The 26,932-nt window shown below is 39.8% G+C and overlaps 1 protein-coding gene across 5 annotated transcripts in view; it reads left to right on the forward strand.

Moving 5' to 3' along the window:
• lpin2 (lipin 2) overlaps positions 1-26,932 on the forward strand; it is a 207,011-nt gene that overhangs the window by 159,999 nt on the left and 20,080 nt on the right. For all 5 annotated transcript variants that reach the window (XM_063062490.1, XM_063062481.1, XM_063062499.1 and 2 more), the window contains exons 6-10: positions 2,798-2,921; positions 5,390-5,753; positions 10,199-10,298; positions 15,565-15,752; positions 26,260-26,353. In XM_063062490.1, coding sequence (XP_062918560.1) covers positions 2,798-2,921; positions 5,390-5,753; positions 10,199-10,298; positions 15,565-15,752; positions 26,260-26,353 — 870 coding nt within the window. The remainder of the gene's footprint in view (positions 1-2,797; positions 2,922-5,389; positions 5,754-10,198; positions 10,299-15,564; positions 15,753-26,259; positions 26,354-26,932) is intronic.

The raw sequence follows: 26,932 nt of genomic DNA on the forward strand, positions 1-26,932 counted from the left end.
TGGTTTTAAGATTGCAGATATTTTTCTTTGTCAGTGGCTTTATGCTTAGGACTGCTGCTAAGCACAGCTCCAAAGTCATATTTAAGTTTGCTGATGACACCACTGCCATTGGCCGAATCAAAGGTGACAGTGAATCAGCTTATAGGATGGAGATTGAAAGTCCAGCTGAGTGGTGTCGCAACAACAACCTCTCACTCAATGTCAACAAGACCAGGGAGCTGATTATTAACGTCAGGAGGAGAAGGCTGGAAGTCCTTGAGCCAGTCGTCATTGAGGGATCAGAGGATCAGTAATTTTAAATACCTTGATGTTATCAATTCAGAGGATCTGTTCTCGGTCCAGCATGCAAGTGCCATTACAAAGAAAGCACGGCAGCACCTCTACTTAGAAATTTGTGAAGATTCGGCATGCCATCTCAAACTTTGACAAATTTCTATAGATATAATGTGGAGAGTATCCTGACTGGCTGCATCAGGGGTATCCATCATCAAGGACTCCCACCTTCCAGGCCACACTGTCTTCTCACTGCCTCCATCAGGAAGAAGGTACAGGAGCTTCAGGACCCACACCACCAGTTCAGGAACAACTATTACCTCTGAACCATCAGGGTTGTGAACCAGAGGGGATAACTTCACTTGCCCCATCACTGAATTGTTCCCACAACCTATGGACTCACTTTCAAGGTCTTTTCATCTCATGTTCTCAATATATATATATATATATATATATATATATATATATATATATATTGTTTATTTATTATCTTTTTCTCTTTCACATTTTCACGGTTTGTTGTCCTTTGCATGTTGGTTGTTTGTCCATTTTGTTGGATGTGGTCTTTTCATTGATCTATTGTTGCTTGGATTTACTGTATATACCCGCAAAAAAAATCTAATCTCAGGGTTGTTTACGTCCTTTGATAGTAAATTTAACCTGTAGATTCAAGTAGCAGTCATTAAATAATTTACATATAGTCGGCCCTCCTTATCCACGAGGGATTGGTTCTGGGACCCCTTGCGGATACCAAAACACACGGATGCTCAAGTCCCTTGTTCGACCTGTCTCAATGCGGTGGACCTTAAGACCTAGCGGAACCCAGACCTTATTTAACCTGGCTCAGTGCGGTGGACATTAGGACCCAGCGGTGGAGCTCTGAATCCGCAGTGTTTCTGTTCATGGAAATAATCACGATCACGATTTAAAATAAAGTGGAAATAATAAAGCAATTGGAAAGAGGTGAAATGCCATCGGTCATTGGAAGAGCGTTAGGCTACAGTCGGTCAATGATTGGAACAATTTTAAAGGATAAAGTGAGGAAGGCTCTGCCCTGATGAAAGCTACAATTATTACTAAGCAACGCAGTGGTTTAATTATTGGGTTTTAGGTTTTTGATCCTGCACATCAACCTGGCACGGATGGAGAGCACTCTCGGGAGCGGTCTGTCACTGGATCGAACTCGGGAATTTTTGTTCCCAAGCCCGGCGCTGAAACATACGTTTCTTAAGTGTTTTATATGCATAGAAAGGTAAAATATATACTAAGACAAATGTTTGACTAACTGACGCTAAATAATACCAGATGTACCTGTTCCGACTTACTTAGTAAGAGAACTTTCGTTTTTTTTCGATCCCAATCCACGATAACCTATGCACATCCTGCTATATACTTTAAATCATCTCTAGATTACTTATAATACCTAATACAATGTAAATACTATGTAAAATAGTTGTAATACTGCATCATTTAGGGAATAAAGTCTATATGTTTGAACAACAAGTGCTGGAAGAGCACTTCCGGGTTTTCTCAATTCGCAGTTGGTTAAATTCGCGCCTGTGGAACTCATGGATAAGGAGGGCTGACTATAGTTTCAAAGTCCATCTTATAACGTTAATGGAACTTGATTTCCTAAATTTGGATTGCTACCTTGTCTGAAGTAACATGTGCTGTACCTCATGCAGATAAGCATACTATTTAAAAGTATTGATAGAGGTGTGTTGATTATGATGTGCAAAGATATTTCTCAACTGAAAGATGGAGCTTCATAACATAAAAAGAGTTAGTACTGCTTTTCATCTTTTCTCCAGGCATTCTCAAGTGCTCAATGAAAGCTAATTTGCACTTTGCTTATGAATTTAAATCCTGGAATAATAATCATATGTGAACAAAGACATTATGCTGAGAATTACTTCACAATTGTTACCATTTTCTGCCTTAAGTAGTACATTTAATGAATTGCCAATTCTGCTGAACTCATTGAGCACCCGTAGCTATTAAAAGGAAATGCAAAAGTAAGAAGGACGTGAAGCTTTAATATTCTCCAGCTGTAGCACTGTATTTCTGAGGCAAGCAGACACAATCTGTTCCTCTACCATTAAGAATAGTTCTGAAAATTCGAGTAATGGTAGTTCTGCTTTTGCTTTGGAAGCTTTTAAAAAATAATTCCTGAAATGAATATAGGCTAGCCATTTCTCTTGAGCTTGATTGCAAATATATCTGTGGTGGGGACCTGAGCCAAATAGATCAACAGAAATCCAGGTTTGATACTTGATATGTGCTGAAAACCTCTTAAAAATTATTTTTCTGTATATATGCTGAGAATATTAATGTTATTTTGAGCATTATTGTGTTCAAAATTTTTACCAATTTAAATACGTCTACCAGTTCTAAAATTGCCAGTTTTTGATTTTGAGTAAAATAATATTGTGATAGTTAGAGCCACTATCAGATTTATTGCCTCTAAAATTCCATTTCTTCTGTTACAAGTATATTCTTTCCTTTTTGTTTTTCTTTCATTTAGAGGATCCTTTTCCCAGCCTGTTTCACCTAAAAGTGATTCTGAATTAATAGTGAAACCAACAGACAGGCTGATGTCTGAGCCCCACATGAAGTGGTCATGGGGGGGATTTCCAGAATCGACAAGGGTAATGAACTTACTTACATGTTTATGTTTTCCAGTGGAGATATTTGTTGTTTGTTGAGTAACTGTTGTCTTCTCTAACTGATGATTTACTGTAAAGGCATGCCTTTTTGGTACATACACCTCATAAGGAAATTTTTAGGGAAAAAGCTTGTCTAAAAAGCATTTGGAGTTTTCTGAAAAGAAAAACTGCTTTTCATCATGAAGTTTGTGACTATTTCAATGTCTGAAGTTTTTGTTCTATTACTGAGGGTATGATGGAATAAAATTGTTGTTTGCTACTGAAAAATCCCAAGAGCTAGGAACTAAATTTTAAAAGTAAGAACCAAAGGGAAGTAATTTTCAGGTTCATTGCCAGTATTGCATGCTATCAAGAGAGGAATGAAGCACATACAAACTAAATCCATGATTGGAGAAGTGGTATACTAGGAGGAACTGGCATTTTTATGACATCAAGGTAAACTCTGGGATAGTTTTCAAAGAGTGCCCGAGTTGTGAATGAGAGGGGATGACACTATTGTGGAAAAGAGAATTTTAAACAGGAAATTGGTATCATTTTTGTTTCAAGTGTGTTATCAAGTAGTAGGTATAGATATCTCAAACTATTAATAATTGAACTGTATCGTTAGTGGGTGTGTGATAATACAGATGAGTTACTTATTCATAGAAGAACTGGGATGAATACTACCATATGTTTTGAAAGAACAGTTGAACTTTTGTGAAAGGTTACCAGCATCCCACTTGATATTGCACTAGGCTTGCATTCTGACTGCATGCCTTTTTGATTATGCAATACATCTTTTAGGGGGTTTTAGATGGTAGTCAGTCCTGTTTGACTGTCACATCTTTAAAACAAATCATTCTGCATATCCAGACATCCCACCTCTCCCGGAAGATCCGGCAGTCTCCCGCATATCGATAGTGGCTCCCTGACGCCCGGAAGTTATATACAATATTCTGGAAATAGATTTTTTTGAGAGGGAAAGGGAAAGCGAGCATCCTGATTGGTCTCCCTTCGTGCTAAGAGTGGTCCCCAGCCACCAGGCCCTGAGGAAGCAATATGATTTGGCGATATGAAACGATACGAGTCATTTGCACCTTTCCTCATTCCCTGTCACGCACTCTTGAATTTGAACGCATGCGAGGTCATTACCCGCGCGTCATCCGTGTCAGCGCGGGAAGGAGATCAACTCCTCGAGCTTGTAAATGATGGCAGGCTGAAAAGTTTGTTTGACAGAACATCTCTGCCGGCATTCTGGATCAAAGTCAAGGCTAAATATCCTGAGATTGCCACGCAAGCACTGAAAACGTTGCTTCCATTTCCAACATCATATCGCTGCGAAGCGTAGTTTTCTGCAATGAGTGCAACGAAAACTAATTTGCGGGATAGACTGGACATAAGGAACCCCCTTGGAGTATTGCTGTCTCCCATCACCCCTCGATGGCACCGTCTTGTTGCAGGAAAACAAGCCCAGGGCTCGCACTGATTCAGCAATATTGGTTTGTTGCAATGATTTTATATGTTCATATGGGGAAAATATGCACCGTGTGTTTAATATCCAAACGTTACTTAAAATGTTATGATGCTATTGGCTTACCACCTATATTCCAGTTGTGATTAACATCACTCCCCCCTCCCCCCGGTCAGCCGGTCCACAAGAATATTGTCAATATTAAACGGGTCTGCGGTGCAAAAAATTTCGGGGTCCCCTGCTAAGTAGACCTATCAGTTTTCTCTGTGGGCGGGCTTTACAGTCAACCTCAAAGATAATGACAAAATTGCTTGCTGCACTGTTTGCAACAGTGACCTTTCTATTGCCTGTGGTGGGTTAAAATGTAAAAGACATGTTGAGGTGAGTTTAGCAGGTGTCATTACAGCATAGCTAACGTTATTTAAACTAGCTGGCTAGCTGCTAAGGAGCTACGCTATTGATGTCCTACGTGATGAGGCCAAACTCCCTGTAGACTTGCTTAAAGTTGTAATAGAATAAACATGTTAATATAATATAATATAAGTACATATTTTAATGTCACATTTGCTGCATATACCCAATTTGGTTTACAGATTAGACAAAATCACTAAATGAAGTATTACATACACCCTTGGAGGTCGACGGGCGGGGGATATGGTGTTGTGGGGGGTGGGGGTGCTACCTCCCTGAAATGGTGGTGATACCTCCCTGAAATGAGTTTTTGCAGGGTGGGATGTCAGCATATCACTTGGGTCAGCCAGTATTCCTCAAGTTCCTTATCCTACCTATCGTCACATGTGCAACCATGATTAGTGACTTCCACTCCACCACGTCTTCATATGGACCATTAATGAAAGTTGTGTCCAGTGTACCTAATCCATTCTCTTAACTGATAAGTTTGTGATTTGGTTAGATTTTTTTGCATGCTTTGTGAAGTGAAAGTAAAATTGTTTCCTTAACATGCAGGTGAAATGACCAGCATCTGATTTAAATGTTTTAGGTGAATAAAGTGGAGAAACAGGAACAACCAAGAGCCCTCACAATTACTCCATCTGAAAACACTCACTTCAGGGTCATCCTCAGTTCTGCTGCCATGGACGTGGATGTAACTGATGGGGAAAGCACAACTCATACTTTATTGAAACCTGAGCCGAGAACACATGTGAACAATAGCCAGACAATCACTGAGAGCACAGTTATATCCTCAAAGGAAATACCTACTGAAATACTTTCACAATCCTCACTTCAGCAGAGCAATCCAGCATCTAAAATTACTGTGGTATCTCAAATGGACAGAATCCCTACAGACTCTGGAATGCAGCCTTCAGTTATTGCAAAATTAGATTCTCCATCAAAGAAAAAAGGTAACATATTTTGAACAGAAATAGCCCTCTTGTTCACATCTATAATATCCGAGATGTAAGGAAGATCATTTCCATCTTATTGCTGATGAAATATTGAGCTTGCAATGGAAAAAGTAGGGAAAGATTGTTTATCATGAGTCATAATTTATAGAGTGGTATCTATCTTTTCATTTTGCTGCTGCATGCTTGGGAATTGTATTGAAGCCAAATATTGGGGAGCTTATAAAAATCAAAAGAAGGTAACTAAAAAGCCAAAAGGAGCAATAAGATGAAATATCTTATGAAATATCAAGGGGGGAAAGACGGAGAATAGGTAAATGGATCAGCCGTGATCAAATGGTGGAGCGGACGCAATGAGCTGAACGGTCTAATTCTGCTCCAATATCTTATGGACTGTGAGGAAAAATTTCTTCACTCACTCTGGCAGATCTTTGGAATTTTGTACCCTGGATGCCCATGGGGGTTCAATCATTTATTACCTGTTGCTTGTAAGGAGACCTTGCAACATAATGAGACTACACCAGCTTAACAGAGCATTGCCTTCCTCTAATAATTTTCCCCGTGTCCTCAACCTTTTTGTCATTCACTTATACATACGGGCAACGTACCATGGCCAGATTATCTACAACCTGCATATTGTTGGGCTGTGGGCAAAAATCAGAGCATGCAGCACAGCAGTGGGGACTGTGCAAATTCCAAACATGAGCAGCTCAAGGCGTGAAAAATGATTGCATTTAAAATTAGGATTGATTGACTTTTGGAGAGTTCAAGGGATAAGAGGATCGAGTAGAAAAAGTCAGGTATGAACTTGTTATTTGCTTACTTTCATTGTTTGCACAATTTGCTTTTTTCCTACACAGTGGATGTTTGATGGTCTTTTTAAAACTCATCTCCTTATAGGCAACCAAGACAAAGAAAGTTAGTCGGTTTCCTTGTCTTGGTTGCCTATAAGGAGATGAGTCTCAAGGTTGTATATAGCATACATACTTTGATAATAAATGTACTTTGAACTTTGTTGACAAGTAGAACAAGTTCAAGAGCCCTACTTGTATTTATTTTATATTGTAAGTGATGTGGCTGGATTTAATGATTCGAGAAGGTTGTAATTTAAGTGTAAGATAGTTCCTGGGCAGAAACCAGAAATAATGGAATCAAATAGTTCAGAACTTGTAAAACTAGCAAGATATCAAGTTGTCAAAGATAGTGTATCTGCCTACTGTGCTTTCAGAAAACAAAAAAAACTTCAAGATCTAATCTAAAACTTTTCAAATCTTTAAGTTAAGAATCACAGCAGAATCAACAGAGCAGAAAGCTCAAGAAGGGATCATACAGTATGGCCAAGTGATATAGGAACTGATATGGGAGGTGAGGGGAGTAATGAATTAAAAATATTATATATGAATGCACGGACTATAAGAAATAAAGTGGATGAGCTTGAGGCACAGTTGGAAATTGGTAAGTGTGATGATGTGGGAATAACAAAGACATGGCTTCAAGTGGACAGGGACTGGGAAATGAATATTCAAGAGTATACGTCCTATCGAAAGGACAGACTGATGGGCAGAGGGGGTGGGGTGGCTCTGTTGGTGAGGAATGATATTCAGTTCCTTGCAAGGGGGGCATAGAATCAGGAGACGTAGAGTCAGTATGGATAGAACTGAGAAATTCTAAGGGTAGAAAGACCCTAATGGGAGTTATCTACAGGCCCCCAAACAGTAGTCTGGATGTCGGGTGTAAGTTGAATCAAGAGTTAAAATTGGCACGTAGCAAAGGTGATGCTACAATTGTTATGAGGGACTTCAACATGCAGGTAGACTGGAGGAATTAGGTTGGTGCTGGACCCCAAGAAAGGGAGTTTATGGAGTCCCTTCGAGATGGATTCTTAGAACAGCTTGTACTGGAGCCTACCAGAGAGAACGCAATTCTAGATTTAGTGTTGTGCAATGAACCGGATTTGATCAGAGACCTCGAGGTAAAGGAGCCATTAGGAGGTAGTGACCATAATATGATAAGTTTTAATCTACCATTTGAGAGGGAGAAGGGAAACTCGGAAGTGTCAGTATTACAGTTGAACAAAGGGAACTATGGTGCTATGAGGGAGGAGCTGGCCAAAGTTCACTGGAACAATACCCTAGCAGGGATGACAGTGGAACAGCAATGGCAAGTGTTTCTGGGAATAACGCGGAAGGTGCAGGATCAGTTCGTTCCAAAGAGGAAGAAAGATCCTAAAGGGGGGTAAGGGGAGGCCGTGGCTGACAAAGGAAGTAATGGACAGCATAAAAATAAAAGAGAAGTATAACATAGCAAAGACGAGTGGGAAGCCGGAGGATTGGGAACGTTTTAAAGAGCAACAGAAGGTAACTAAAAAGGCAATGCACGGAGAAAAAATGAGGTACAAAGGTAAACTAACCAAGAATATAAAGGAGGATGGTAAAAAGCTTCTTTAGGTATGTGAAAAGGAAAAAAATAGTTAAGACCAAAATTGGGCCCTTGAAGACAGAAGCGGGTGAATTTATTATGGGGAACAAGGAAATGGCAGACGAGTTGAACAAGTACTTTGGATCTGTCTTCACTAGGGAAGACACAGACAATCTCCCAGATGTAATAGTGGCCAAAAGACCTAGGGTAATGGATGAATTGAAGGAAATTTATATTAGGCAGGAAATGGTGTTGGATAGGCTGTTGGGTCTGAAGGCTGATAAGTCCCCGGGACCTGATGGTCTGCATCCCACGGTACTTAAGGAGGTGGCTTTAGAAATTGTGGACACATTGGTAATCATTTTCCAATGTTCTATAGATTCAGGATCAGTTCCTGTGGATTGGAGGGTGGCTAATGTTGTCCCTCTCTTCAAGAAGGGAGGAAGAGAATTATAGACCAGTTAGCCTGACGTCGGTGGTGGGAAAGATGCTGGAGTCAATTATAAAAGATGAAATTACAACACATCTGGATAGTAGTAACAGGATTGGTCCGAGTCAGCATGGATTTACAAAGGGGAAATCGTGCTTGACTAATCTTCTGGAATTTTTTGAGGATATAACTATGAAAATGGACAAGGGAGAGCCAGTGGATGTAGTGTACCTGGACTTTCAGAAAGCCTTTGATAAAGTCCCACATAGGAGATTAGTGGGCAAAATTAGGGCACATGGTATTGGGGGCAGAGTACTGACATGGATTGAAAATTGGCTGGCTGACAGAAAACAAAGAGTAGCGATTAACGGGTCCCTTTCGGAATGGCAGTCGGTGACTAGTGGGGTACCGCAGGGTTCAGTGCTGGGACCTCAGCTGTTTACAATCAATATTAATAATTTAGATGAGGGAATTAAAAGTAACATTAGCAAATTTGCCGATGACACAAAGCTGGGAGGCAGTGTGAAATGTGAGGAGGATGTTATGAGAATGCAGGGTGACTTGGACAGGCTGGGTGAGTGGACAGATGCATGGCAGATGCAGTTTAATGTGGATAAATGTGAGGTTATCCACTTTGGTGGTAAGAACGGGAAGGCAGATTATTATCTAAATGGAGTCAAGTTAGGAAAAGGGGAAGCACAACGAGATCTAGGTGTTCTTGTACATCAGTCACTGAAAGCAAGTAGGCAAGTACAGCAGGCAGTGGAAAAAGTCTAATGGCATGCTGGCCTTCATAACAAGGGGAATTGAGTATAAGAGCAAAGAGGTCCTTCTGCAGCTGTACAGGGCCCTGGTGAGACCACACCTGGAGTACTGTGTGCAGTTTTGGTCTCCAAATTTGAGGAAGGACATTCTTGCTATTGAGGGAGTGCAGCGTAGGTTCACAAGGTTAATTCCCGGGATGGCGGGACTGTCATATGTCGAAAGATTGAAGCGACTGGGCTTGTATACTCTGGAATTTAGAAGGCTGAGAGGGGATCTTATTGAAACATATAAGATTATTAAAGGATTGGACACGCTGCAGGCAGGAAGCATGTTCCCGCTGATGGGTGAGTCCAGAACCAGAGGCCACAGTTTAAGAATTAGGGGTAGGCCATTTAGAACGGAGTTGAGGAAAAACTTTTTCACCCAGAGAGTGGTGGATATATGGAATGCTCTGCCCCAGAAGGCTGTCGAGCCAAGTCTCTGGATGTTTTCAAAAAAGAGATAGATAGAGCTCTTAAAGATAGTGGAATCAAAGGTTATGGGGATAAGGCAGGAACTGGATACTGATAGTGGATGATCAGCCATGATCACAGTGAATGGTGGTGCTGGCTCGAAGGGCCGAATGACCTACTCCTGCACCTATTGTCTATTGTCTATTTAATGCACATGTGCAGAGAAACTTGTTGAATTTGATATGAGTTTGAGAGAGGTGACATGCTCTTGGATTTTACCACAACGTAATTTGAGAGGAAATTAGGATTTTTGCTTAACTGGAGAGTGTAGAAAGTTGTTAAAGCTATTTGTGAAAAGTCAGATTTGTTTGTTTATGCAGGTCTCCATAAACGAAGTCAGCACCAAGGACCTGAAGACATCTATTTGGATGATCTGCCTGTGTTGGAACCTGAGGTTGCTGCTCGCTATTTTCCTAAAAGGTACTATGTTGTTTGGCAAAGGGTTCTCAACCTGAAATGTTAATGCATTATCTTTTTAAAAATGCTATATGATGAGTGATTCCAGCATTTGATTTTATATCATGCCAACCTTCTATGATAGGCTGGTTTGGGAATACTGATATAAGCAAGTCCAAGAGAAATGTCAGACATTTCTGGTCACGAACAGCTCTTTAAATGTGCCCTGATGAATTTCTGTTCTTTTCCCCCAAATTCCAGTAAATGGAAATCAAATTTGACTTTACAGTTTATTATTTCACAATCAAATGATATTTCAGGGTGAACGTCTGTCAGTTTTGTATTTCTGTAATTCCTGATAAATATGTCACCAATCGAGAATCCTATCCCATCTTTTGCTCTACCTTTCAAATATTCTGCAATACAAACTCAAAGATTCATTACTTACACATTAGTGATTCATGCACTTGACCAGATGCTACAGAAATGTTGAGTGTTCAAGAACCATTCTGACCTTTGTACTCATTTGAGATAATATTTATTCCCAGCCCATTTAACTAGCAAAATTTACATTCAGTTCAAGATAAAGTATATTCTCATGAGCTTTAAATTATTAAACTTAAAGCCGCTAGTTTCAGTTAGTTAAGGTCCCTTGGTGATTAAGCAGTGCCTTCCCCTTTATTCCAGCTGCCATGTAGGGCATGCAGCAGGTAATCTATTGTTGGAATTTAATATTGCAACGTCTGTTTGCTCAATGGTGCCAGGTTTCAGTAGATTATCATCTTTGTTGATCACCTAAAACAGGAGTTCCCAACCAGGAGTTAATCGTAGGGATCCGTGGCATTTTTTTAAAAAAGGTTGGAAACCCCCAACATAAAACATTCTCAAAACAAGTCTTTTATCACATCCCGCTGTCTGCCTTTTTAAGTCCTTTCCACTGCATTTAATCTATAAATTCTTGTGCAATTATTTAAAGAATATCTAATTTTCAATCATGCTATTTAATAACTATATTCACATAAAATGCAGTTTTATACAAAACTGATAAGTATAGGAGGAAAAACTATGGTATTGGGAATTTGTACAGGGTAATTTCCTTGGGGCTTTCAAGTAGTATGTTGACGTGCCTTCTACTTGTTTCTCACATCACTGAATCGCTCCGTGAAAGTGGACATCCAAGCAGGCGGTGGTAATGGTGGCACGCTTGCTTGCATTCGTCAGTATATTGAATATAATAGGAAAGAAGTGACATTGCAGCTTTTATAAAACTTTGGTTAGGCTGCATTTGGAGAATTCTTTGCAATTCTGGTCACCCCATTACATGGAGGATGTGTATGATTTAGAAAGGATAGAGAAGATGCTTACTAAGAAGAGCTATAAGAAGTTGTTAGACAAACTTGTCTTCTTGTGAGGCATAGATAAGCTAGATGGCCAGAGTCTTTTTCCCCCATGGTGGAAATATCAAATACCAAGGCTATAAGGAGGAAAATATTAGAGGAGAAAAATTGCAGTGGTACTAGAAAACTTGTGAATCCTGTAGAATTTTCTCTATTTCTGCATAAATATGTACTAAAATGTGATCAAGTCTACACAAGTCCTGAAGCTAAATAATGAAAACCCAATTAAATAAATAACACAAAAACATTATTTTTGTTCATTTATTTATTGAGGAAAAATGATCCAAAATTACATGAATTTGTTGGGAAAAGTACTTGAACCTCTGGGGTAATACCTTCTACAAAAGCTATTTTGAGTCAGATATTCCAATCAATGAGGTGAGATTGGAGGTGTGGGTTGTAGAGGTGCCCTGCCCTGGAAAAAAGACACACAAAGTCAAGTTACTGACAGAGCCTGCTCTTCTCAAGAAAGTTCTGTCTATGTGCACCATGCCTTGATCAAAACAACTTTCAGAAGAGCTTAAAGGAATTGTAGAAGTGCGTGAAGCTGGAAAAGGCTGCAGAAGCATTTCTAAAGATGTTACTGTTCATCAGTCCAGAAATTGTCTCCAAATGGAGGAAACTCTGTATGATTGCCACTCTCGCTAGGAGTGGGAATCCTGCAAAGATCACACCAAGAACGCTATGTGCAATGCTGAAGGAGATGAAAAAGAACCCAAGGGTAACAGCAAAAGACCTGTAGTGATCTCTAGAACTTGTTAAAGTCTCTGTTCATGTGTCCACTATAAGAAAAACACTGAGCAAGAGTGGTGTTAATGGATGGAAACCACTGTTCTCCAAGAAATCATTGCTGCATGTCTCAAGCTTCCAAAGACCACCTGGATGTTCTAACAACGCTTCTGGGACAATGTTCTATGGACAGATGAGACAAAAATTTAACTTTTTGACACAAAAATGTCCACCACTATGTTTGAAGGAAAAAGGGCACTGCACACCAACACCAAAACCTCATCCCAACTGTGAAATATGGTGGAAGGAACATCATTGTCTTGGGCTGCTTTGTTCCCTCAGGGCCTGGACAGCTTGCAATTGTTGAGGGAACAATAAATTCAAAATTTTATCAAAACATTTTACATGAGAATGTCAGGGTAGCAGTCCGTCACTTGAAGTTTAAAAGAAATTGGATAATGCAACGAGACAATTATCTGAAAGACGAGTGCAGGTTTCCCCCGCCAACCAAAGGTAGAGCGTTCCTATGAAATGGTTCGTAAGCCAAAATGTCGTAAGGCGAAGAAGCAATTACCATTTATTTATATGGGAAAATTTTGTGAACGTTCGCAGACCCAAAAATAACCTACGAAATCATTCCCAATACACACAAAACCTAAAATAACAGTAACATATAGTAAAAGCAGGAATGATATGATAAATACACAGCCTATATAAAGTAGAAATACTTTTCCACAATCATTGTCTACACAGATCTCCGTAGCAAAAATCTCACACAAGCGCTCTCAGCAGAAAATCTCACGCAAGCGCTGTTGGCATAAACGCGCTCTCCAGTAACCTTTAAACTATGAAGCTGCCAAATCTACCAAATAACACGTAAAAATACACAGCCTATATAAAGTAGAAATAATGTATGTACAGTGTAGTATCACTTACTGGAATTGGGAAAACAGCGCCAAGCACACTGATGATGGTGTGTTAGACTGAGTCGTCGCAGGCTGGGTGGTGCAGTGGCCCCCACCCTCCGGGCTGCCAACCTGATCCATTGCCGTGAAGAACGCAGCAGTAGCCGGGAGGCACCCAGCACATCTTTAAGTAAAAAGCCAAAATAAACATGCTAATTAATTAGGTGCTGCCCGGCACGTAAATGTCGGCGCAGATCAGAGGCGATTGCCAATTGCATTGTCTCTGATCTGGGCCGACAATTACGTGCTAGGCGGCACCTAATTAATTAGCCCGTTTATTTTGGCTTTTTTCTTAAAGATGTGCTGTATGCCTCCCGGCTACCGCTGCGTTCTTCGCGAATCAGTACAATATCTGTCCGGGGCCCGGTTGTTGGGGTGGTGGGACATGGGGGTGTCATATCATCGTCGATCAGGGCAGGCAGCTCATTTTCTCCTATGACTGCCTGCCTCAATGTCGAAGGTCGAGGTTCGTTGTCTGCTGTGTCTGATGTGGAAGGCTTGCTTGACTGCTGAGCCTCGCGCATTTTTCTATCATACAGTTGTTTGTAAGCACTCAAACCATCCTGCAAATATCCCCTAAATCTACGTACCCTTTCAAAATTAAAGTCGTACTTTATCATTGCAGCGAAAATCTCAAGCAGTTGCTTCACTTTCTGTATTCGGTTGCATTCGGTTTCGATTGTTATCCTTTCCTCTTCCAATTGCATCAGCCCTTCATCTATCAGTTCCTGGTCATGGGATGCCAAAACCTCTTCAACATCATCTTTGTCAACTTCCACAAGCCAAACTCACTTTGTCCTTGCTTCGTTCACCACGATTGAAACACTTAATTATGTCTAGTTTTACGCTAAGTGTAACACCCTTACTCTTTCAGGCTTTTCTGACACCTTAGAACTCATCTTGCTAATGGCTGCTCAATGCAACGTATTAAAGCAATGCCGTTCTGAATCCGGGGGAGAGCGGCTACTTGGGGCGCGCTCTGCCTTTTATCGCGCGCTGATTTTTTTATCACACTGTCTTTCTTCGTAACAGTGAAAGCACCTTCTGAAAGCGAAAACGGTACTAATGTAGGTCTTTCGTAACAGTGAGGTTTCATAAAGCGAACGTTCGAAAAGAGGGGGACACCTGTAAATCAACAACGCAATGGTTTAAAAAGAAAATCTGTGTGTTGAAATGGCTGAATAAAAGTCCTGACCTCAATCCTATAGAAATATTGTGGAAGAATCTGAAGCAAGGAAGCCCACCAATATCCCAGAGTTTTGTAAAGAGGAATGGCTTTAAATTTGCCCAAGCTGATGTTCAGGACTGATCAACAGCTACCAGGAACGCTTGGTTGAAGTTATTGCTGTACAAGGGAGTCACACCAATTAATGAAAGCAAAGGTTCACAGGGTTTTTCCAACAAATACATGTATATTGGATAATTTTTCTCAATAATTAAATGAACAAGTATAATGTTTTTGTGTTATTTATTTAATTGGGTTCTCTATCTAGCTTTAGGACTTGCATGAAGATCTGATCACATTTTCGGTCATATTTAAGCAGAAATAGAGAAAATTCTGGGTTCACAAGCTTTCTAGCGCCACTGTATGTCTGAGGCAAGTTTCCCCTACCCTGCACACTGAGTGCCAGCTCCCAGGACTAATGGTGGAAACGTTTGCTAGTCTTGTTTAAGAGGCTTTTAGATAGATATGCAGGGAATGGAGGGATGTGGATCATGTGCGGGCAGAAGAGACTTAATTTCCATGGGTTGAGGAACACGGTACTGTGGTGGTTAGTACAATTGCTTTATGCTGCCTGCAATCACCTGTTGGGTTTTTATTCCCACTGCTGTCTGTAAGGATTTTGTGCATTCTCCTCGTGCTGTGTGTGTTTCCTCTGGGTGCTGTGGTTTCTTTACACATTCCATAGATGTATGGTTAGGGTTGGTAAGCTATGGATATGCTAAGTAGATGCCTGAGGCACAGCATCACTTGTGGGCTGCCCCAGCACAAGCCTTGCTGATTTGATTTAATGGAAATGGCATATTTCACTGTATGTTTTGAGGTGTATGTCACAAATAAAGCTAATGTTTCTTTTATTCAAGGACATTAATGATGTAAAAATTTATGACTGTTATTAATTATGACAAATTTTTGAATGTTCCCATTAACGCAACGTACATTAAAATAAAGTATATCCCTTTATTCTTCTCTTACAGTGAGTTTGACTGCAGTTCTAAACAGTGGACTGAATTAGATGTGCAATCTGGTTCTCAGTCACCACAGTCAATAGAAAGTGTGGCAATAGATAGTGGCACCGAATGCCTCTATGATTCACCTTCTGATTTACCAGATATTATATTTTCGCTCTGTGGGGGCCTAAGTGAAAATACTGAGATTTCCACAGGTAAGACAAAAGATGGTAGATGAAGTGTTAAGAACAAAGTTGAATGTTGAGTGGAAAAATTCTTCACTCATTTCTAAATTTTAAGACAATTGAGATCGCTTCTGCCTTTTGATCTGATGATTTGCATCATATTAATATAGTATAGAAACAATTCAATTCAGCCCAGCCTTCTTTGTATAACTCTATAATCATATATTTTTGTATTATTTGCATTTCACTGGTCATCAAATAAGCATTTTTAATCTGATCATTTGATTCCTATAGCATTCATTGTAAGCATAAAGATTTCTTGTTATTCCTACTACTTTAACTTGCTGCCCTCTTTCAGTTCTGGTATTAATCTTAGTCATTTTGCAACTTCTCCATTTGTTATTTATATTGTGGTGAATTTAATTGCATAATTACTGTCTTGTGTAATTTAAAGATTCAGTACAAAGTTTACTGAACTCTAGAGGGACTAATATCCCAACAGGAAGGTTTGTTAATGTTGCACAATGGGGTTTAAACTACAGTTGCAGGGGAACGGGAACCAGAGTGCCCGAACAGTTAGGAGAGAAGTTGTGGGGGCAGATGTTGGTAAGGCATCAGACAAAGTTAGGAATCAACTGGTGTACTGAGCTGCATGTATTTCAATGCAAGATGTATCATAGGAAAGGCAGATAATAGTGCTGAAGATGAGGTAGCTGGTTTACAGACAAGCAATGTGTAGTGAGGAGAGGCTGTTGATATGGCAAAATTGCAGTCAACAGGATGAGTTGCAACATAAAAGATGGACAAAATTGAAAAGGATGAATACAGGACTGAACATGTTATATTTGAATGTGCAGTAACAGAATAAAGTATTGGAACTTGCTGCACAGTGGCAGATTGGCAGGTATGATGTTGTAGGCGTCACTGAATCATGGCTGAAAGAAGATCATAGCTGGGAGCTTAATGTCCCAGGATACACATTGTATTGAGGGGATAGGCAGGAAGGCAGAGGGGTGGTGTTGCTCGGTTGGTAAAAAAATGAAATCAAGTCATTAGAAAGAGGTGACATTGGGGTTGGAAGGTATTGAATCACTGTGGATAGAGCTAAGGATCTGCAAGGGTAAAAAGACCTGATGGAAGTTGTATACAGACCCCCAAATAGTAGTAAGAATGTGGCGTACAAATTACAACAGGAGATAGAAAATACATGCCAAAGGGGCAGTGCTACAATAGTCGTGGGGACTTCAATATGTGGGTAGATTGGAAAATCTGGTTGATGCTAGATTCCAGGAGGGAGAATTTCTTGAGTGTCTATGAGATGGCTTTGTAGAGCAGCTTGTTGTTGAGCCCACTAGCGGATCAGCTATTCTGGATTGGGTGTTGTACAATGAACCAGAATTAATTACAGATCTTAAGGTAAAAGAACCCTTAGGGGCAATTGATCATAATATGATCAAATTCACCCTGAAAATAGAGAAAGAGAAGCTAAGGTCGCATGTATCAGTATTATGGTGGAGTAAATGGAATTACAGGGGCATGACAGAGGAATTGGCCAAAATTGATTGGAAAGGAACACTGGCAGGGATGACAGCAGAGCAGCAATAGCTGGAATTTCTGGAGGAATATCTGGAAGCATTTCAGAAGGCACAGGATATATACATCCCAAAGAGGAAGAAGTATTCTAAAGGCCAGATGAGACAACTGTGGATAACAAGAGAAGTCAAAGTGAACATAAAAGCCAGAGAGAGGGCATATAACAGAGCAAAAATTAGTGGGAAATTAGAGAATTGGGAAGCTTTTAAAAACCAACAGAAAGTCATTAAGAAGGTAAAGATGGATTATGAAAGTAAGATGGTCAGTAATATTAAAGAGGATACCAAAATTTTCTTCAGATGCATAAAGTATACAAGAGAGGTGAGAGTGGATCTCAAACCGCTGGAAACTAATGCAGGAGAAGTAGTAATTGGGGACAAGTAGGTAGTAGATGAACTGAATAAGTACTTCGCATTGGTCTTCACTGTGGAAGACACTAGCAGTATGGTGGAAGTTCCAGGAGTCAGGGGTCATGAAGTGTATGAAGTTACCATGACTTGAGAGAAGATAGATAAGCTACCTGAACCAGATGGTGTACACCCCAGAATTCTGAATGAGGTGGCCAGAGTACACAGCCTCAGAATAGAGGGGGCGTCCTTTTAGAACAGAGATGAGAGGGTCTGTCTTTAGCCAGAGCGTGAATCTGTAGAAGTCTTTATGTATATTTAAGGCAGAGGTTGATAGATTCTTGATTGGTCAGGGCATGAAGGGATACGGAGAGAGGGCAGGACAATGGGACTGAGTGGAAAATTGGATCAGCCATGATGAAATGGCAGATCAGACTCATTAGGCCAAATGCCTGATTGTACTCCTAGGTCTTCTGGTCTTTATGTATTAGTTTTCAATTTCTCCAGAAGTGAGTTCTGTGTGTTACTCGTTTGTTGCCTACTTTGATTCGTAGATGTGTACTTCTAGGTCTTCCATCTTCTCTACCTTTTTAGTTTTCAAATGTTGTATAACCATTTTATTCTATCTAGCTACATGCATGGTTAAAATTTTGAAACTAGTGATTATCCTGCAAGTATATTGCTATTGTCTTGTAATTTGTTGATTTTCTGTTAATTATGTACAATCAATAACTTTCCATTGCTGAAGTCAAATCATTATGTAAGGTAGCTTTTGAGTAACTATATAAATCAGAAACCATTCTATTTTGTAACCAGGTTGATGTCATTCTGTTACTTTGAGTCAGAGTGCTATAGTTTAAAAGAAGTAGGCCCTTTGTCCAATCTGATCCATGCCAAAATGTTATTCTGCCTGGACCTATTGACCCACACCTGGTCTGTTGCACTCCATACCCCTCCTGTCTGAACTTCTTTTAAATATTGCATTAGAACTGTGTTTCTGCTGGCAACTCGGTCCTCATCTGCACCACCCTCTGAGTGAAGAAGTTCCCCTGAAGCTTCCCCTAAATATTACACCTTTCTCCCTTAACATATGACCTCCAGTTCAAATCTCACACAAGCTCACTGGGAAAATCCTGCTTGCGTTTACACTGTCTGTAACTCTCATAATTTTGTATATCTCTACCAAATTTCCCCTCATTTTCCTGTGTTCTAGGGAATAAGGTCCTAACCTGTTCAACCTTTGCCTATAACTTGTGTCTTCAACACCTAGCAATATCCTTGTCAATCTTCTCTGTACTCTTTCAATCTTATTGATATCTTTCCTGTAGGTAGTTGACCAGAACTACACTCAATACTCCAAATTAGGCCTTACCAATGTCTTGTATAACTTCAGCATAACATCCCAACTCCTGTACTCAGTACTCTGATTTATGAAGGCCAATGTGCCAAAAGCACTTTTTATGACCTTATCTACCTGTGTTGCCTCTTTCAAGGAATTATGAATCTGTTTTCCCAAATTCCTTTGTTCTCTCAGACTCATCAGTGCTCTACGTTGTCATCCCAAAGTGCAACCCCTCAGTTGTCTACATTAAATTCCATCTGCCACATTTCACCACATTTTTCCGACTCGTCCAGATCCCACTGCAAGGTTTGATAGCCTTCATCGCTATCCACTACAAAACAATCTTGATGTCATCTTCAAATTTACTGATCCAGTTTACCACATTATCATTCAAATTCGCTGAAAGGAAATTATAGATCAGTTAGCCTGACGTCAGTGATTGGGAGGATGTTGGAAACAATTGATAAGGATGAGGTTATGGAGTACTTGGTGACACAGGATAAGATAGGACAAAGTCAGCATGGTTTTCTTGAGGGAAAATCTTGCCTCATGAACCTGTTGGAATTCTTTGAGGAGATTACAAGTAGAATAGATAAAGGGGGTGTAGTGGATGTTGTATGCTTGGACTTTCAGAAGGCACTTGGCAAGGTGCCACACATGAGGCCGCTTACCAAGTTAAGAGCCCATGACATTACAGGAGAGTTACTAACAGGATTAGATCATTGGCTGATTGGTAGGTATAAAACAATCCTCGTCTGGTGCCAGTGACAAGTGGTGTTCTGCAGGGGTTGGTGTATAATCAATTATATGCTGTATATAATTGATTTTTAGATGATGGAATGGATGGCTTTGTTGCCAAGTTTGCAGATATGCAGATTGGTGCAGGGGCAGGTAGTTTTGAGGAAATGGGTAGGCTGCAGAAGGACTTAGATTAGAAGAATGGTCAAGAAAGTGACAAATGAAATGCAATGTTGAAAAATTCATGATCATGCACTTTGGAAGAAGAAATAAATGTGCAGATTATTTTCTAAATGGGGAGAAAATCCAAAAATCTGAGAATCAAAGGGTCTTGGGAGTCCTTGTCCAGAACCCTCTAAAGGTTAAATTGCAGGTAGAGTCGGTGGTAAGGAAGGTAAATACAATGTTAGTATTCATTTCAGGAGATCTAGGATAACAGAGCAGGGATCTGATGCTGAGGCTTTATAAGGCACTGGTAAGGCCTCACCTTGAGTATTGTGAACAATTTTGGGCTCCTCATCTACAAACGTAAGAAAATATATGCTGGAATTGGTGAGGGTTCAGAGGAGGGTCACAAAGCTGATTCCAAGAATCAAAGGATTATCATATGAGGAACATTTGATGGCTCTGGGTCTTGACTTGCTGGAAGTTAGAAGGGTGAGGGGGATCTCATTGAAACCTTTCGAATGTTGTAAGGCCTAGACCAAGTAGATGTGGAAAGGATGTTTCCCATGGTGGGGGGGGGGTGGGGGTGGTCTGGGATAAGAGGGCCCACCCTCAGGATTGCAGGGAGTCCATTTAAAACAGAGACGCAGAGAAATTTCTTCTGCCAAAGGGTGGTGAATTTGTGGAATTTGTTATCACGGGCAGCTGTGGAAGCCAGGTCATTGGGTGTATTAAAAGCAGAGTTTGATAGGTTCTTGATTGGACACGGCATCAAAGGTTACGGAGAGAAGTCCGGGGTGTGGGGCTGAGGAGGGAAAAAGAGGATCAGCCATGATTCAATAACAGAGCAGACTCAGCGGGTCAAATGGCCTAATTCTGCTCCTATGTCTTATGGTCTACGTCATTAATATAGATGACAAACAACAAAGGACCCAGAACTGATCTCTGAGGGACACCACTAATCTCAGACCTCCAGTCAGAAAGGCAACATCTACTACCACTCTGGCTTCTCGCAAGAAGTCAATATTGGATCCAATTTAATACTTCAATTTGATTGACAAGTGTCGTACCCTTCTGGACCAGTCTCCAATGCAAGACTTTGTCAAAGGCCTTGCCAGAGTCTGTGTAGATGATGTCCACTGCCTTTTCTTCATCAACATTACTAGTAACTTCCTTGAAAACTAAGGTTGGTAGGCACGACCTACTAGGCACAAAGTCATGTTGACTATTCCTAATCAGGCCCTGTATATTCAAATATTAATATATTGAAATAGCTTCCAATCATTTGCCTGCTGCTGACATCAGGCTTATTAACTTATAATTTCCCCGCTTATTCTTGGAACCTTTCCTGAACAATGTTATCTATCCTCCAATCCTCTGGCACCTCACCTGTGGCTAAGGACATTTTAAATACCTCTGCCAGAGCCCTTGCAATTTCTGCACTAGCCTCGCACAAGATCTGAGGGGACAGGCTGTCAATCCTGGAGATTTATCCACCCTAATTTGCCTCAACACAGCAAGCAATCTCTGTAATCCGTATACAGATCTCACCTTGCGCTGATCAGAAGTCAGTGTTACTATGCTGCTTCTTTAATGGATAGTTCATGCATTTGATTCTCTGATTCTCCCTGATTCTCTTACCATCCATGTATACTAGTACCTACTAACCAGCACATCTTTGGAAGGGTCATGGAAACTAGAGCACACAATTCACAGGTTTGTGGCAGAACATGTGAACTCCTGCCTGTGTGGAGTTGCAAGGCAAAAAGCACCTCTTGCTGCGCCACTGTGCCACCTCACCCCAGTTCTGTAAATCTCACCTGTATCACCAATGGAGTTTTGATTCGGAAAGATTGGTTCAGAAACAAATAATTTCTCCAATTTTTAAATTAACCACTTTGCTAGAATTCATATTAAATATCAAAGAAATTGTTTCACGTTTATGAATACTTGAAAATCAATAAATTTCAGATACTATTTCAGAAGACCTGTCCTGGACTCAGCACGCAAGTGCAAATGTGAAGAAAGTATGGCAGCATCTCTTCTTCATTAGTCTATGGAGATTTGGCTTTACATTTAAAACGTTGACAAATTTCTATAGATGTGTAGTGGAGAGTATATTAACTGGTTGCAATGTGGACTAGTATGGAAACACTAATGCCTAAACGTGATGGATTCAGTCCAATACATCACAGGTTAAGCCTTCCCAACCACTGAGCACATCAGCATGACAGGGTCCGTCATCAGAGATCCTCATCACCGAGGTCATGCTCTTTTCTCACCACTGCCCTCGGGTAGAAGGTGCGAGAGCCTCCCGATTCGCCCCGCCAGGCTCAAGAGGAGTTACTACCTCACAACCATCGGGCTGTTGAACAAAAGGGATAACTACACACGCCCATACATTGAGATGTTCCCACAACCACTTCAAGGACTCTTTATCTTGTCATCTCATGTTCTCATTATTTAATACTATTACTTTATATTTGCATTTGCAGTTTGTTGTCTTCTGCACTCTGATCTTTCATTGATTCTATAGATTTGTTGAGTATGAATCTCAGGGTTCTGTATGGTGACATATATGTATTTTGATCATTACATTTACTTTGAAAATGCTATTCTTGTTATTCATTTTTTGCTGCACCCTTGCCAATGATCTTTGTGGCCACAGGAGTAGTACCAGATGGTTGGAGGATTGCAAATGTTATCTCTTTGTTCAAGAAGGGGATTAGGGATAACCCTGAGAATTATTGACCAGTGAGTCTTAGTTCAGTGGGGGCAAATTATTGAAGAGGATTCTTAGAGACAGGATTTAAGATCATTTTGAGAAGCATAGTCTGATTAAGGATAGTCGGCATGGTTTTGTGAGAAGCAGCCGGATCGAATTCTTTGAGGATGTGACAAAGCACGTTGAAGATAGAGAAGTGGATGTGGCTTATATGGATTTTAATAAGGCGTTTGATAAGGTTCCCATGGTAGTCTTATTTGGAAAGTCAGGAGGCATGGGATTTGGGGAAACTTTGCTGTGTTGATCCAGAATTGGCTTGCCCTTAGAGGCAGAGAGAGGTAGTATATGGAGAATATTCTGCCTGGAGGTCAGTATCCAGTGGTGTTCCACAGGGATCTGTTCTGGGACCCCTGCTCTTTGTGATTTTTATACATGACTTAAATGAGGAAGTGGAAGGGTGAGTTAGTAAGTTTGCAGATGTTTGATTTGTGGATAGTGTGGTGGGATAGTGTCGTGGCAAATGGAATTCGACCCAGAAAAATGTGAAGTCATCCATTATAGAAGGTTGAATTCGAAGGCAGAACACAGAGTTAATGTCAGGATTCATAGCAGTGTGGTGAAAAAGAGGAATCTTGTGGTCCAAGTCCATAGATCCCTAATGGTTGCCATGCAAGTTGATAGGGTTGTTAAGAAGAAGGAGTATGATTTGTTGGCCTTCATAGTCAGGGATTGAATTCAAGAGCCACAAGGTAATGTTACAGCTTTGTAAAACCCTAGGTGGACAGCAGTTGAATTATTGTGTTCATTTCTGGTCACCTCATTGTGGGAAGGATGTGGAAGCTTGAAAGAGGGTGCAGAGTCTGTACTGTGTTGTAATTTTTTATTTTCAATTTGAAAACATAACTTAGTTCTAACTTCTATTTCTCTTACTTGCTGTGGTCTATATCTAATTTACTAAATCTAATTTGTATTTCTCTCTTTAGGTTCCAGTCTACTGTGAAAGCCCCGTACACAATGAACTGTGAAATAGTCTGTTTTAGCAGTACAAAAATTTTTTTCAAAAATCTAAATGGCAAGGGAGTACTGGGGTCAGAGATACAAAGGGATCTGTATGTTCTAGTGTGTGATTAACAAAAGGATATTATGCAAGCAGAATACAGTAATTTGGAAAGTAAACAGTGTTATAGTTCATTGCCTGGGAAGCAAACTATAAAAGTTGCAAAGTTATGCTTCAATTGTAAATGATGTCAGTGAGAGTGCTAAGTACTGAACTGAGCTCCTTAATTCAAAAGTAGATATAAATGTTTTGGAAGCAGTTTGAAGATGGTTTAAAGACTGATGCATGGGGAATGGGTAGGTTGTTTTTTAAGGAAAGGTTTGACAGTTTAGGCTTTCCTGCTTATATTTAGGAGAATAGGAGATGACAATGAAAATTTTTAAATCCTAAACAATTTTGATAGGGTGGAAAGGAGACAATTTCTCTTGTCGATTATCTAGAACTATGGGGTCACTGACTGACAATAAAAGCTGATCCACTAAGATAGATGAGTTGTATTTTTTTAATTTCAAGAATTTGAGTACCTTTGGAATACTTTCTCAAAGATGGAAGAAGCGGAGTCTCAGAATATTTTAAGGTGGGCAGGTAGATGCTTGATGAGCAAGAGGGTGAAAGTTTGCCATTGATAGATGGGAATATGCAGCTGAGGCTATAATTGCATCACAAGTTATCTCATTAAGTGGCAGAAATGGCTGATATAAGAGGGCATAATTTTAAGACGATCGAAGGGAAAGTATGGGGGATGCTGGAGTTGTGTGTTATTTTACACAGTAAGACGGATGCTTGGCATTATGCTGCTAGGAGTAGTAGTAGAAGCAAATACATTAGGCTCATTCAAGGACGCTTAAACAGGCACATGGATGAAAGAAAAATGGAGAGCTGTGTGGGAGGGAAGGGTTAGATTGATTTTGGAGTAGGTTAAAATGTTGGCACAATATTGTGGGCCAAAGAGCCTGAAGTGTGGTGTACTATTTTATGCTGTACGGTTTTAACAGGCTTGATGGCCAAAGTCTCATTCATATGTTTGTACAAAATTTCTCAATCTTACATGTTTGCATGGTGTGCATGATCCCATTCATTTATGATGGCCTACGTCTCATTCATATCTTTACAAATAATATCTCCATCTTGCATTTGTGCAATAAACCTATTAATTTATTACCTTTTATCAATCTTACTGTCGTTATTATTACAATATGACTTAAGTTAGCATAGCTGCCTCACTCCCTCTTTCCTATCATTTCTAAATCTATTATCCTGGAATATTTAACTAAACTTTGTCTTTGTTTCGGGCCAAAACAAAGCACGACTGCACTTTTTTCCACAGATGCTGCTTGGCCTGCTGAGTTCCTCCAGCATTTTGTGTGTGTTGCTTTAGTTTTAAGTTGCTATGTTCCTTAAAGTTATTTATTTGTGCATTGCTCTTCCTCCTTAGTATGATTTTTTTTTTAGATGCTCATTTGTTTCTTTTATAAGATGTGTTCTTTCTTTCCAGTGAATTGCTTTCACCACTACCTGTCTTCCCCACTAGTCCCTCCCATCTTGCTAATTTACTTGTATGTTGTGTAACAACAGAGGCAACCCTAACAGTAATTAAATTTAAAATGATGCAACTTCTCAGTGATTTTGAAATTGGGTTTTGAATTGATAGAAGTGAGTATGCTGATTAACCAGTCTTACTTTAAAACCTAGCTTAGTAACTTTATTTCAAATGGTGAATTCTGTGAGTTTCTTCAAAGGTACATTGTAGCAGAAGTGGCCCTTGCTACATATTGTAGCCTTGTATGAAGACTTCCACAAGGAGTAACATTAGAATTATGTTAAACTGTGTGTTTTTGAGTGTGCACATGCATTGGTTCATTCTGAAGTCAGTTTACTATATGTCCCATTTTATGGTAGCCCAACAGTAGCAAGTGCTTTTCCTCATGGTGATATTGAAAATGAAAATTTGTTCACTTATATTATTGAGTAAAAATATACTTGGACAAATGTTAAGTTCTGACATTAAGAGCATACTGAAGTGTTCAGGAAGTTCAATTCTCTTTAGATCGTAAACTCCCAGAAATATACTGGGTACATTGGTAATTATTCAACAAATTTAATTATTTTTTCTATCCTTTTATCCTGTGAGTGATCAGCAGGTCTATTAAATAGCAATGTGAAATTATGGGTTTTGTTTTAGAGTGTGAAAAAGACAATAAAAATAACCAAGTACAGAGAGCTGGCATTGTCTGTGGTAGTAATGAGACTAGGGTGTGTGCTTTGAATCTTTGAATTTTTTTATAACTGCAGCTAAACTATTTTGGATAAGTATTTGGTGAAGTCAAATTGAGAGAAAATTTATGAGAGTTTTACTACTGAGAGATCAGCTGAACCTTGATTAGATTTTCTGGTTGAGAGAACAAGAACAAATAAAAAGGGTTTCTTTATATTTGTTCAAAGGGAAGCAGAGTAAGTTAAGTTGAATATATTATCCAAAAAAAAACAAAATAAATCCTTAACTAGACAAAACAGACAAATAATATTCAAGCATAAATTCTTGTTAAGAACTATCTTGCATTCTTTTGCAGATAAATTTTTGCAACACATTGTTACATATCAAGAATTTGCTGAAAATCCTGGAATTATAGATGATCCTAATCTTGTTTTAAGAATTAATAACAGGTATGCTATCTGATAATGTGTTTCAGTTAGAACTTGCATGAAACCATCTATAGTATAAAAAACACTAATGACTTTTATAGTTACAATTATATACAAATTTTGACTTTTCATCAGTGCACATGGCACAAGTTATACATACCCTTATCTAACATTAAATTATTAATAGTTAACAATGTCAGAAATTTCACTGATGAATAAATTAATTTTGGTCTAACTGTTCTTTGTTTTTAAACCCACGTTTTCTGTCAAGTGCAAGTTCTGCAGTTCAATAGGACAAATCAGGGTAGGTCTTAGTGAAACGGTTGGGCACTGAGGAGTGTGGTAGAGCACAGAGATCTGGGAATGCAGGTACATAAATTCCTTGGAAGTGGCTTCACAGACGCAAGAGGATCTAGTGCTTTCCCCGTGTACATGACAAATAAACTCTTCTCAGCTTCCAGCCGGGTGCAGGTGTCAATTATAACTGACATTTCAATGAGAAACTCTGCCATCTTCATCAGGGATGATGTCTGGGTATGTCTAGTTCAGTGTTATTTATACCGCGCCCCCCCTCCCCCTGTAGCGCATCCATCCTGATTG

This window comes from Mobula hypostoma, chromosome 1 (genome assembly GCF_963921235.1).
Source record: "Mobula hypostoma chromosome 1, sMobHyp1.1, whole genome shotgun sequence".
Lineage (NCBI taxonomy): Eukaryota > Metazoa > Chordata > Chondrichthyes > Myliobatiformes > Myliobatidae > Mobula > Mobula hypostoma.